At 39.3% G+C, this 13,188-nt stretch overlaps 1 protein-coding gene across 3 annotated transcripts in view; it reads left to right on the top strand.

Moving 5' to 3' along the window:
* Positions 1–13,188, top strand: part of doc2b (double C2-like domains, beta) — a 183,287-nt gene that overhangs the window by 90,506 nt on the left and 79,593 nt on the right. The window contains exon 3 of one of the 3 annotated variants that reach the window (XM_084940914.1): positions 9,532–9,555. The exons of the other annotated variants lie outside the window; for them this stretch is intronic. Coding sequence (XP_084797040.1) covers positions 9,532–9,555 — 24 coding nt within the window. The remainder of the gene's footprint in view (positions 1–9,531; positions 9,556–13,188) is intronic. 3 annotated transcript variants of the gene reach the window in all.

Raw genomic sequence — 13,188 nt, 5'->3', positions numbered from 1 at the left:
GTGGAAAAACTAACATGTTTGCTACAATGAAATTTTGGATTTAGGTTTGTGCAGTGCAGGGTGACGACCATAGTCTCTTGAATAAGACACAGCTGTTGTAGAAAACATATTCATACACCAGTTTGGCCTTTGAGTTGTGGAACTGTTAAAGATTTATTTTGGGTCATTTTTGCAGACATAAATGTCAACAGCCAGGAGCTAAAGGACGGGGGAAATTATTATTTTATGGGAATGGATTGTGTAATGTTATATTGATCAGTTCCTCATTAAGGTTTATGTAAGTGTATGATTATTATAGTATATGCCATTGCATAACTGTATATTTATCAGGGGTGTTAGTAGGCTTTATTAAAATGTTTTGCTAATTTTTCATCTTTTCATAATGTGACAACACAATAACTGAACCTTTTGTCCCATCCTCAAGGAGTTTTGCATTGTAAGTGCTGCAAATCCTGTTTTTGAGGTAAAAACAATACATTGGTACAAAGTGGATTCCTTATATGGCTCATGAGAAGTCCAACTTGGTACAAGGTGGAAGCAATATACTTGAGTTTGAGGAAACAGGGGAAGATATGTGTGTAAACAGCATGAGAAGCGTACTGAAGCAAGCTAAATGCTACACTAGCACGTGTCAGTGACAACAGCCAGTACACAAATCAGCGAGTACACAACACAACATGAAGGAGCTGGGGTTGTGATGGGTTGCAAAGCAGCTTGCAGATGCACAGGTAATTAAAAAAACATGACTCGTGTAAGATTCACCAAAAAAGGTTATCGCCTGATCTGACGGGAGTTCACCATTACTGTACATTATCAGTGCAGTGGTGGGCTACAACATTACAGGATCAGGCTTTAACATTTGTGAAAGAAGCTATTAAGTTTTAGGTTTTACATCATTAACTTCTCTCCTTTCCTTCCCTCAGCATCCCAGGAAGCTTACTAAGCCAAGTTATGCTTGTGAACTACTTTTATATCTTATGATTGTCAAGGTTTTTATAATTGATACGTGCCAGGTCCTTTCTCTTTTCCCTCCCATCTCCCTTTTCCTATTTTATTTTTGTCAAGCACCTTGGTATACCCTTGGTTTTTTAGTGTGCTTTATAAATAAAGTTTATTATTAAGTACATCAGAACACATCCATTATCTCACTTGAGAGAAATAAATTAATTTAGCTTCCTTGGGCTTTAATGCATTATAAGAGAGTGGCCAGAAAGACAAAAATAGCTCAGAGCTGGGAGCTCTTCCTCTACATGGTTGTTGGCTGAAGCAGTCAGAATGTGTGGCATCATGATGACTCAAGTACTGACAAATAAGTTCTCTAAATCTCTTTCTTTGGAGTGTTTCATTTCCATCACCCCTGGTGAGACTTTAGCAAATGGCACAGAATGACTCAGTTCCATCTCCGAGACCTTGGCCATCGATGCTCTTTGTTTTACAGCTAGTTGATACTGATAAAGCTCAGTAAGGTCACCACTTTTAAAGCCACAAAGGAAATGTGCATTTTTTGTGTCTTACTTTGGTATTTGAGATTGTAAATTTCCTCCTCAGAAGAAGTTCATACCAACACGTCGACAACCTAAACAATAGAAGAGGTAGAATGTCAGTGCCCACCCAAAATATGTGACTGTTTCCATCCATATTTGCAACTCTACCTCCTGTAGTGAGGATGTATACAGAACAAATCTGTTTTCAGATGTCGAGACGTTTTTATTACTTCTTTCATTTTCAGGCACTGCTTGGTTACATTTAAGCATCCAGTTGAATGGTAAGTTCTGGTAAAACAGACCAATTTGGGTTAAAATATATCATACTACAACGCTGACTACAGGATGTCACCAGAACTGATACTCACAGTTCCATTCGATATTCTGAAAACACAACAAGAATTGTTTTTCTGTGGTACCATACCATCATAGGCAGTATAAGTACTGAAGCAGCTATTCTACCAGAACTGAAGGGGCCAATATACGCCTACAAATGTTCTGGTCCTTACATGCTGACCAAAAACAGAAGGAAGCCTGCAAGCCGATGAAAAAAACTACAAATGGTGCTGTAGAAACTACATATGGAAGATGGCAGTTAGTTCAACTGCCGTGATAGCGCCGCTTTAACTCTGACTAATAAAATCACTGTGTTCTATCAACAAAATATAATTCTAGCATTTTAAATAAATGACCCATGAAGATGTCAGTAATTTAATATAACTTTCTGATAAAGCAGTTTCTGTTTAAATACTTGGGATAAACATATTATTAAGAATCGTGTAAGTCTACTCATATGGGTACCTAGTACTAAGTTTTTGGTATCTTGTTTTCTCTAATGCTGACTACATCTGACCACTATTGTTGGGCTAGTTCCAGCAGAGGTAGACTGGGTAATGTTACACTTAGAATTCAGAACAGGCGTTTTTATTTATATTAACATTTTAGTACATCTACTTTGCCTAAAATGAGATGCGGTAATGTTATAAAAGTGCAATTTTAAACATCTTTTTAAGTTCTTACTGCTCTCATGTAAGAGAGCTTAATAATATAACATAATAATAGACAAATAATTTGTCTTTCACAGTTTCATGAGTGTTTCCTTCCCACTCTTGCTGAAGTGCTTGCCCATAGGGGTCATATGATTGTTGGGGTTTTCTCTGTTTCTCTATATTTTTGTAAGGTCTTTACTTTACTATATAAACCACCTTAAGGCAACTGCTATTGTAGATTGGCACTATAAAACTGAATTGAACTGAAACTTTAATTATTCTATAACATATCACATTTTACAACATTATTTTGTGTACTGGAAAAGCACAGAAGCTAAATAAAAGTATGTGACAATGCATTAGTTGTGTAATCAAATCAGGGGTGGCTCTACAGGGGGGCAAGGGGGGGCAACTGCCCACCTCCTATATAGCCCTGCCCCCTTAGCTGGCCCCTCAACTTTTATGTCCTTACAATACTTGTAAAAACTAATTGCTTGTTTGTCCAAAAGTCTCTCATAGCCTTTATTTTTTTTAGAAGAGATGATTATAAAAAATAGTTTTAAAGTGTTTTTGTGGCTATTATGATGGATAGAGCTATGTTCTACGCTGCCTTGACCTCTTGCATCTTCTTTGCCCCCACATGTAAAATTTTCTAGGTTCGCCACAAATAGACTTTATCAGAAATCTTAGTAAATCATACAAGTTATTTGAATAATATTGCAAACATGACAGAAAACCACTTAAATAGTACATCTTGTAGATTCTTTTTGAACCTCTATCAGCTACAGTAGCTTCACCTCTTTGATTTTACTGATGCAAACATAATGTAACCATGTATTCCTACCTTGCCATTACAAATCTCAGCGAGTAACACACTGTCACTTTCTTTAGTTCCTCTCACCTCGAATGAGTGTAATTCTACCACAGTTCTCCTGCTGTCATGCTTATACATTGTTATGCCCCAACACATCACCATACAACCATAAAATTGTCCACAGAACTCCTCCCTGCAGGAGGCCCATCTATGGAAAGATGCAGTCACTGCTCCTCTACCTTCATTCTGTTATTATTCAGCTTCATAAGTGCAGAAAAATTACAGGGCAATTCACAATCTTACAAATATCTGCAGAAAAGCTTGTGAATGATGGATGATCGGCTTCGCTGAATATGAGAAACAATCTATTAGCACCTGACAACTGAGTGCTGTTTCAGCTTTTGATCTCCCAGACTTCAGACACAGCAGGCCGGACGGCTGCTGGAATCCACAATCACTGCTCCTTAGTGCTTCCACTCACACCTGACTTTTCCAATTTATTATCTTAGCAGGTAACAGTCACAGTTGATCTGGGTTATTTCTTTCAGATCTAAAAGGTTCTTGCACCTCGTTGTCTGCTAGAATGATCTGCAGGCCCATGGGCAAAGCACAACACGAACCACACATGTTCAGAGTTTAAAAATGAATCAACGCCTTTGTTCCTTTTTGTCCTTGTAGTAGCACGTCATACCAGGCGGTCTATCAGCTTGTCTATCCATCTGTCCGAAGATTTGCCACATGGTAGGAAATGCCGGTCAGATTGTCCTCAGATTTGCTGCAGATTCTTCTCGACTTCATATAGATAGCAGCATCCAATTTGCCATCTGAAAGAATGTTGCACACACCAAATCAAACTTCAGTGCAATATTTTGTCCCCATTCTTTTAACCAAGCAAAGTGCATGTGTAGGTTCCTGCAGGAACTGGATTTCCAGAGTTCTTGAAAACCTGCTTTCATGGAAAGGTTACTATAGCCAAAAGGGGCTGTTTGCTTTCTTCACTGCTGGCTTCATCTCTGGGTTGCTATACTGCTTTATCAAATCTTTGCCATCAGTGTTATTTTCACGGTACATCATATTCCTCGAGTCACTCAGAGCGGTATTGCAAGTTATTGCAAATGCATATTGTTTAGAAAGCACAGAGGGTTTAAAGAAAAGATATTTCTCCTGCTTTTGTGTTATATTAAAGAACCGCTAGTCATGCTTGCACTTCTGTAAGACTTCCTCATTTTTCTTGTTTTGAAACATTAGTATATTCCCCCTTTAATATTTGCAGAGGATGGTTTACTTTGTCAGCAATCTACATCTAGTCAGTTTCTCTCACACTAGAAAACAGTCAGTTAGCCAAAAGTCAGAGATGAAGGGAAAAGAGGTAAAGTGTGAAGGAAGAGTGGAGAGACAAGTCTCAGCCTGCACAGAGCAGGGTCGAACAGGCTAGACGAAAGAGAGGGAGACACAGCGGCCGCCTTGGAATCAGAGCATCAGGTGGACAACTTTAACACATTAAAGTGGGGAATGATGGCATATCTCTTGTATGATTGAATTTCAGTGGTGGGGCCCACTCTTTTAGTTACCCTGTATTTGGATATGGTGTGTGTGTGTGTGTGTGTGTGTGTTTGGATCATCTTTTGAGATCATCTTTTCCCGGGCATGAGAAAGACACACAGTGAGTCTGAGCGTATCATCGAACAAAATCGATTTAGTTAGATGAAAAGTCAGAGGATCACAGTGTAGTCAAAGCGTAGATTTTAATCCTGTTTCAAATCCTGCACTTGCAAAAAAAACCCCACAAAAATCTAGGAAATTAAGGAATTTGTTACTGAAGTGTGTTTCGAAACAGTGATGGAGAATAAATAAATACTGAAAGCATCGTCAATCAGGGTTTCCCCAACTGTTTTCCCAGGTCTAAACTGACCTCCTCCTGTGCAATACAAATTTATGTGTTTTGTTTCTTTTTTAGAGATACAACTATTATCTCAGCTTATACATAATGTTATCCCGGTGTTTCTGTGAACCATTTTAAAATGTAAATATGCTAAAATTACAATAAAAAGGAGTAAAAATAGAGAATAATTAACTGGACAGATGTAGCCTGTTCTCATTATTGGGATGCCAATTTAAACCACTATGTCAAAGGGACTCGGTGTTAGGGAACCTGGGTCTGGTGACCTAGTGGTTTTGATTTTGTATGTCTACAGATGGTGACTTAGTGTGTCTATTATTTAGTTTTGTATTTCTAGCTCTTTGTTCTGTGATTTTTTTGTTCTTCAGTTTTGTTTCTGTTCCTTTTGTTCAGTGTCAAGTCCGTGCCTCTGTGCCTGTTGTGTGTTTCCTGTTTTATTTTGATAGTCCCTGTCCAGCACGCAGGGTGTCTGGTTTTGCTTCCCTTGTTTAGTTAGGTCTGATTTGTCCCAGCTGTGTTTCCCTACTGTCTCCCATTCCCTGATTGCTCCCTATGTGTATTTAAGCCCTGTGTTTGCGTTGGTCTGTGTTGTGATCTCTCTCATCCCATACTGTGTGTTCCGTCTGCCTGCCTGTTTAGTTGTCTGTATTCTCAGTTTAGCCAGTTGTTTGTTTTTTTGCTATCCAGCAATAAAGCTGCATTTGAGTTCACCTTTTTGCCTCCGTGAGTCTGCACTTTGGGTCCACCATTCCTGCCTACTCCACTCAGACATGACACTCGCATGGTTCAGTTGCAAACAAGGTGTCCTTTCTGGAGTGTGCCGTGATGCACTGAGTGGCCAGTCACTCTCAGGGAAACTGATCGGTCACTCCTAGGTCATCACTTGTCAGTGATCAGGGTTACTGCTGTGTGTGCAGTGTGTTTTATAGGTCCAAATGGGATGTGCACCATGGCATGCTAGCTGCAAATTACGCCAACACGACCCCTCCAATCTCCTTATAAAGACTCCACATGTCAGCTAAATGTGGACAGTGGCATTTTTGGTGAAAACACAGCACAGTGGTGGAGGGCTTGATTTGCAGCCTGGGTACCTTCCAGTCATTGAGCAACAATGTGAGAAACTGATAAAGTCATAAAGAAAATGATGACTTCAGTTTACTGCTGCTCAAGGTTGTTTTACAAGCTGCTGAATCATTTTCACATCACTGTGAGGAAGAAACACAGTTTCAGTGGTGATTTTTCTGGAGTTTTTTGCACTTATCAGTGAGCCTCACATTGTCTTACAATGCAGTTGCAAAACCCAGACCTGTTAATTTACCACGACCTACACTAAAACCTACATTAACACTCCACATAATCTTCCAGTCTCTTCTTTCTGCTGCAGAGACTTTTATTTCCTAGTACACACACTCATGTGAGAGCGCACGTACGCACACACACTTGGTTTCTTAGAGATATTTTTGGTCTTTTTCAAAAATTCATTATCAATAATTGCAACTGTTTTCATGTCACAGCTTTTACATAAAAAGGCTTTATGAAACAACTTGTCTTCATTTTTATTCCCCACATCACAGTAAACGGAGGAACATCAGAAACATTAGAGAAATTATTCATTTCGTACTTTTCAACTTGTCATATTTCAGCTGTAAATATTGATAAAGTGTCCGGCAGACATTCCCACAAGACTATTCAGAAAGGATGGAGTTAGAAGCTGCTAAATCATGGCTGCAGCAAAATCAATTGTTATTCATATCTGGTGCTATAAAGCCTTAGACCGCAAGTGTCTGCTAGCTAAATGATAAATTATAAATGTTATTTGTCAATGAAAGCTTTTAAGGTCATTTATTGTTTGTGCGTCATCATCCTTAGAATAATTTAAAAAAAGTTTGCTCATTAAAGACGATGAAAACCCCCCAAAGATTAATATCAATCTTCTTTCTGTTAAGTATAAAATAGGAGCCAGGAGATAAATACCTTAGCTTAGCGTAATGACTGAAAACAGGAGGTTACAGCATGCTTTCTTGATGTTCAGAATTATATCTTTACTCAATACATCCATAATCAAAATCATGAAATATGCACTAATATTTAAAAAGTAAACTACAAATTGCCTCCAAAGGGAGAAACTACTGCCTATTGATTGTCTGCAAATACACACTAACTATGAGCGACATTACAACTTGAAAAAGTGCAAACCAGAATCGAGAAGGTTAAATTTCAAAGTAGAAGCTGTGCCTCAGCGCTTCAGTGAACATGTTAACATGTTTAAAAGGTGCAGCTTTTACTTTGAAACTGAACCTCTATTTTCAATGTGTGTGGCACCTTTCACAGTTTCACAACAGCTAACAGAGTAGCTGGACAGTGTTTGTAGACAAGTCCATCACATCCATTCACACTGCAGCCGTAGCAATATGCAATATGTCAAACCCATCACAAAGAGGGTTTTGCCAACTGGTTGAGGAGTACACATTTTGCAGAGCGACAGGTGGCTGCCAAGGGTTCACCAACTGATCCAATATTGTCATCATGCTGACAAGTCAATGACACCTAGTTAGTGGACACGGAATCTGCAAAACCTCAAAAGAAAAGACTGTTCAATACAGCTGGTGGGTATATGCAGATTTGATATGGTGTCTTTATACAGAAACGAGGGCTCATCGTACAAAGATACCCAGAGTCAAAACACAAGTTATGTTGCTTTTACATTTCTGCTCCTTTTAAGCGTAAAAAACAATGTCCTGTGGTAAACAGCTTAGGAATACCCAGGGTAGGTGTCTATACATTGTTTCTTTTCAAAGAAACAAACAAGCAAACAAAGAAGCAACTTTACTTACTGTGAGCTTGGATAGATTTGTTTGTTCTCTGTGGAGCAATATTAAGATTGTTATCAGATTAATCATACTTTAGATTTCATGCCATGCTTTTCAATGCAAGTTTGAATTCAAGCTGGTAACTGCTACTCTTAAACAAACAGTGAATATGTCCTACCCCATCAAAGTGCCATGTTATTACTACAAGTGGTACCAAAATACTGTAAGCAGCTTGGTTCTGCAGCCTGCACTAATTGCAGTGTCCAGGATTCTCACACAGCTTTTAACTTACACATTCTTTAATGTCAAGTACATTTAACAACATGAATTAACAACATAACTTTTCAGGGTGATCTTTTAACTTTGACTTAACTAAACTTAATTAACAAAACTGTAACTAAACAAACTTTCTTTTTGTCATGTCTGACAATGAAGCGATCACCTGTTCATATTGAACGTGTTCTCTCTAACTGGGAATATAGCTCTGTGTCAGTAGCTAGCAAAACAAAGATATCCTAATCTTTTGTTTTAGTGATCCCACTTCATCGACCTTCACATATGAATGCATGACAGGGATAAGAATCAAAATGTGAGAATGCATGTCTTTTAGGAGGATTATGGGTTGAGTGTGCCCATAGTATTGACTGGAAGGCATGCCCAGCGGTAGCACATAGAAAGTGCAGCACATTTTCATCCAGGGTGTTGTGAAATCCTTCCTTGGTTATTTTGTTGAGGCACAAAAGTCTTGCTGGTTAGGTTAGCAAACGATCAAACAGACCTTGTCACAACAGCGGCATTAATGAGGGGTTATGAAATGAGTGACCCGCTCACAAAAGAGCCACGCCAGAAAAGAAATGAGCTGAAAAATAAACTCACTTAAATTACAGAGCATGAATCAACCGCTCAGACTTATTTACTTATTAATAACATAGTCTTAAATAGTTCCAACCCACTTTAACTCCTGACTGTGAGAAACAGCCATGAGTGCCACTGAAGGTGTCCCTCTCACCATATGGACGTGTTTTCATGTTGCATGTGTTGAAATCCTATTTTTCTCTACTATGATCTGGATACTGTGTGAGCTGTTGTGTTAAAGTCTCCAGCAGCACAACAATACAGAGCTGTTTGTGTAACTCAGACTTGTCTCAAAGTGTCACTAACTATTGTATCAGATCCAATTAACATAGCCAAATATAAACAAATAAATTAATGGATTTTCAATTATATTCACTGTATCAACAGGCCATTCAAAGCCACTATTGCTTTAATCATTTATTTTCCACTCAGACTGTTTCCACATTTGGCATTTCAGCAGCGCTCTGAGCTGTGTAAACCAAAAAATCTTTCTGAAACACTGCAGACTGCTTTGTTTTTGTTTTTCTCCTCTGTTGTTTGCATGTTTTTGTTTTTTTTGTCACCTATAACTTTAATTTCATATGATCAATGTTTTCTTTTTTTTCTTCTCCACCTTACTCTTTTGCATGCTGTCATCGACTCTGTGTCTTGGTGCTTTATGTTTGCTGGAACAAAACAGCTTCCTGTCCCCAGATACAAAAAGGTAAGCCATTGAAATGAGCCCAGATCCCAACCAGTCCCTGCTAATCAATGCCTACTTTATCCCTCCTGCGTCCAATCCCAGTGATCCCTGACTGAAACAATCACCAACCCTGGCTCACATCCTCTGAGCTCCCTCTGATTCCGTTTCTTTGGAACAACACATCTAATCCTGAGTGAATGTTGAATGCTTTGTCTGTATTTGGCCTGTTCTTCTGTAGATGCACACTGGTGCTTAAAGAATCAAGTCAACTAGTTAAAGGTGAACGCCTAGAAAACAAAGACAGAAGCATGTAAACCAATGTGGTGAATGACTACACTGTAGTCAAAGGTCAACCAGTTTACTGACTGAAAGTAAATTCCATCTTTAAATGCAGGATGCTGTTACATATCATGAATCTGTCACGGTCTGGCTGGCAGACCGTGGCGATGTGGGAAAGGAGGACCCAGGCGTGGAGCTCTGTGTGTAGACAGTGCATTTATTTACAGTGTGGTAAATATTGATGCACAATTAATCCCCGTGCTACCCCGTGTGTCTTCCAGTGGCGTCCGTGTTCGTGCTCCCCGCTGTCGTGACTCTGCACACCCTGTGCGTGCTGCCCTTCCTTTCCACGTTCCTCCTGTAGGAAAACAATAGAGGCAGCTGTTAAACACTGACCCCCGCAGGCACACACACGATCTGCACTTCCTAAACACACACACTGACTTGGGAGTCTAATGTAATGATCCCGCGTTGGTAGGAGCTCCAAGACTCTCCTAAGTAGCTCCCCTGACGAGCCCTGATCAGCAGCAGGTGTGTGGCTTCAGGTGTGGCCAGACCCCTAGCAGGGCCACACCCACCAGGCCTGAAGGTGCCTGTAAACAAGAGTTCAGACACACCTGCACCCATACACACACACACACACACACACTCATATCTACAAACATGGAGAAGAGGGGCAGCAACACCAAAAATACATATAATATAACCAGTCCATAACTGCTCAGGGATCCTGGGTCGCTCAGACCCAGGATCCTGACAGAATCAGTGTTATTCACATAATTGTATCTGAGTTAGTTTTTTTTAATCTACCTTTTCTCAACTGAAGTTCTACTACTTTTCTTAAAAAGCTTATCAGTAATAGTCAATTAAGTAGCTGGCTTTGCACATCTGTAATAATCTCTACAATCAGATTGTGCATAGGAAAAATGCGCAACCTGGTTGCAACCCAAAAGGGAAGTTAGATTTATTTGAAATGCATTGGATTGGTTGTGATCTAACGATTATTTATATTTATATTCACTTTTTAAAATAAAAAAACAAACAAACAATGATGCTTCACACTCAGGAAAACAGTGGCTGTGACCACTTGCAACTCATTGTTGTCTTCAAAGTAACTTTAGTGTATCAAGACGACAATAAAATGGTAATAAGACAGAGTCTGCTATTAGTTTGTGATTGAAAAGGATCAAGTTGGCAATTATATGTTATCTGTTTGTGATAATGTGGCAATTAACTGATAAACTGTCAACAATTGCAACTCTGTTAGCAACTGCATACACGGAAATTCACATTAGTCACTTAAATATTAGAGTCCAGCCAGAAACTTGTAGATTTAAAATTGAAATCTAGAAAATCCTCCACAAATAGTGAAACAGATGCCGCAGGAATCAGATTAAACTACTTAATGACACAGGAGCTAGACAAGCTTGATTTTATATAGGAATGTAACCAGAGTACAACCAGTTGAAAACCAGTGAAGTTGAGTGCTGTATGTTCTGCAGACAGCTCAGACTGACTGCAATCCTTCGCCAGTGTGTCTGAGTGTAGTCTGTACAAGTCAGGCCGATGGTTTGGAGGCAGGTTGACTCCCAACAGCCAAAGTGTGCAGTCACCTTGTGATCAAAAGGCGTCACCCAGAGGCTGAGGATGTTGCACGCTCATTCTCTGATGGACTAGTGGGTCACCTCGACTGCCTGCAATCAGTTGCCGAATGAGAAAAAAATTAAATGCAGTTACTCGGCAACCACAGATTTTTTTTCCTTGCCACATGGAGGTTACAGTCCCATAAATCTTAGTGTAACTGCAGTAAGGCCACATATTTTCAGCCAGCATGACCAAACCTACGGATACGACACATAAGTTGGTGTTTTATAGTTAAATATTCAGAATATTTTCAGTGCAGTCAGTTTGCAAAGCACTTTCAAGTCACCTTAGACCATATTCCATGGCACAAATGGTTGTTGCACATTAGACAGATAAAGGGTGACCTCAAGTACTTTACTTTCAAATGAAGAAACTACTTTCAGCTGCTCCCTTAATCACAAGGATCACAAGGGATTTGTGTGTCTTCCCAGGATCAAACCAGGGATGTTTCGTATGCCAGGAAAATGTGTACACTACCACACTTTGAGACACCTTGCAACATGAAGAGAAAGTAATGTTTGCTCAGTGATTGTAACAACTGGTCAATCTGATTCACATACAGTAAATCAATGATTGACGTCGCTTCAGCTACTGAATATAAGTGGACAAAAGTCAAAGTCATCTGCACGGTCCTTAATAATACTGTTTATAGCACCTTCCTAGTGTCTAGCTAGCAGGAAGAGCAAGCAAATTAAAAATCTTAAAAATAAAATTTGCATAATTTTGTCCTTGAGAAGCGTATTTAGTCCAGCTCCTTTGTGGCAAAAATCACACATGAACTGCTTTATTTTTTCTCCTAAAATCAATGATGTGTTATCAAGGACATGACTGGCATGGGTGACCTTGTAACATGCCTCTGCCATTCTCCTCTGTAAGCCGCTCGATTGTCACCATTGGCTTCCGTTGGCGCCTCCGTTGACCTCAAGTGGCCCTTGAAGCATTAACCCCCTTCTTTAACATGACTTTGGTTTAGCCCCTCAAGGATTCAATCAATGCTTCTCTCCCATCCATTCTGTTATCTGCTGCTCCTGGTGATTGATGCTTCCTCCACCTGCGTGTTAGCAGGCCAGTCAGATATGGTAATGAAGACATATGCCCCGGTGATGAAGAGGCTGATAGCACTGCAGAAAAACAAGCAGCCATGTGGGACATACAGCTTGGAGAATACACACTCAAAATAGACATATGTTCTTAGTTCTTAGGCGTCATACAAAAAAGATGAAACTGACTTGTTGGATCACAACATCAGTGACAGGGGATTATTATTTTATTAGCTATTTACCAATCTTATCAAAATCAGTTTTAGCGAATGTGCTTAAAATGTCAGTGATGTCTGCAAAGACAAAAAAAACCTGCATTAAACTCACAATGATTATCCAACTGTTTTTTATTTTTGACTTCTTCGACTTATTTATATCTTCCCACACATCAGCAATAACCTTTCACACCAAGACAACACAAATAAGACTCAAGTTTTAATGCTTTCTTTTTGTTTAGGTAGTTTTGCACTAAGTTTTGGTTTCACTGTCATGTAATAAGAAAACGCCAAAGCTAAAGAAAGTGAAATGATTACATCTCTAGCTAGTGTTTGCGCTCAAATTTAACACATACCGTACTGTGCAGAAGTCTTGTATTAGCTCTTATATTTTGCTAGAATTGCACTTCTGTGCTGACATCATTTGCCAGGCATGTATGTTGCTGTTTGAATATAAAAGTAACTCAGACTCGTTG

Source organism: Perissodus microlepis, chromosome 10 (assembly GCF_051167445.1).
Source record: "Perissodus microlepis isolate ML-2025 ecotype Zambia chromosome 10, ASM5116744v1, whole genome shotgun sequence".
Taxonomy (NCBI): Eukaryota; Metazoa; Chordata; class Actinopteri; order Cichliformes; family Cichlidae; genus Perissodus; species Perissodus microlepis.
This window is presented reverse-complemented; position numbering and strand designations above follow the sequence as displayed.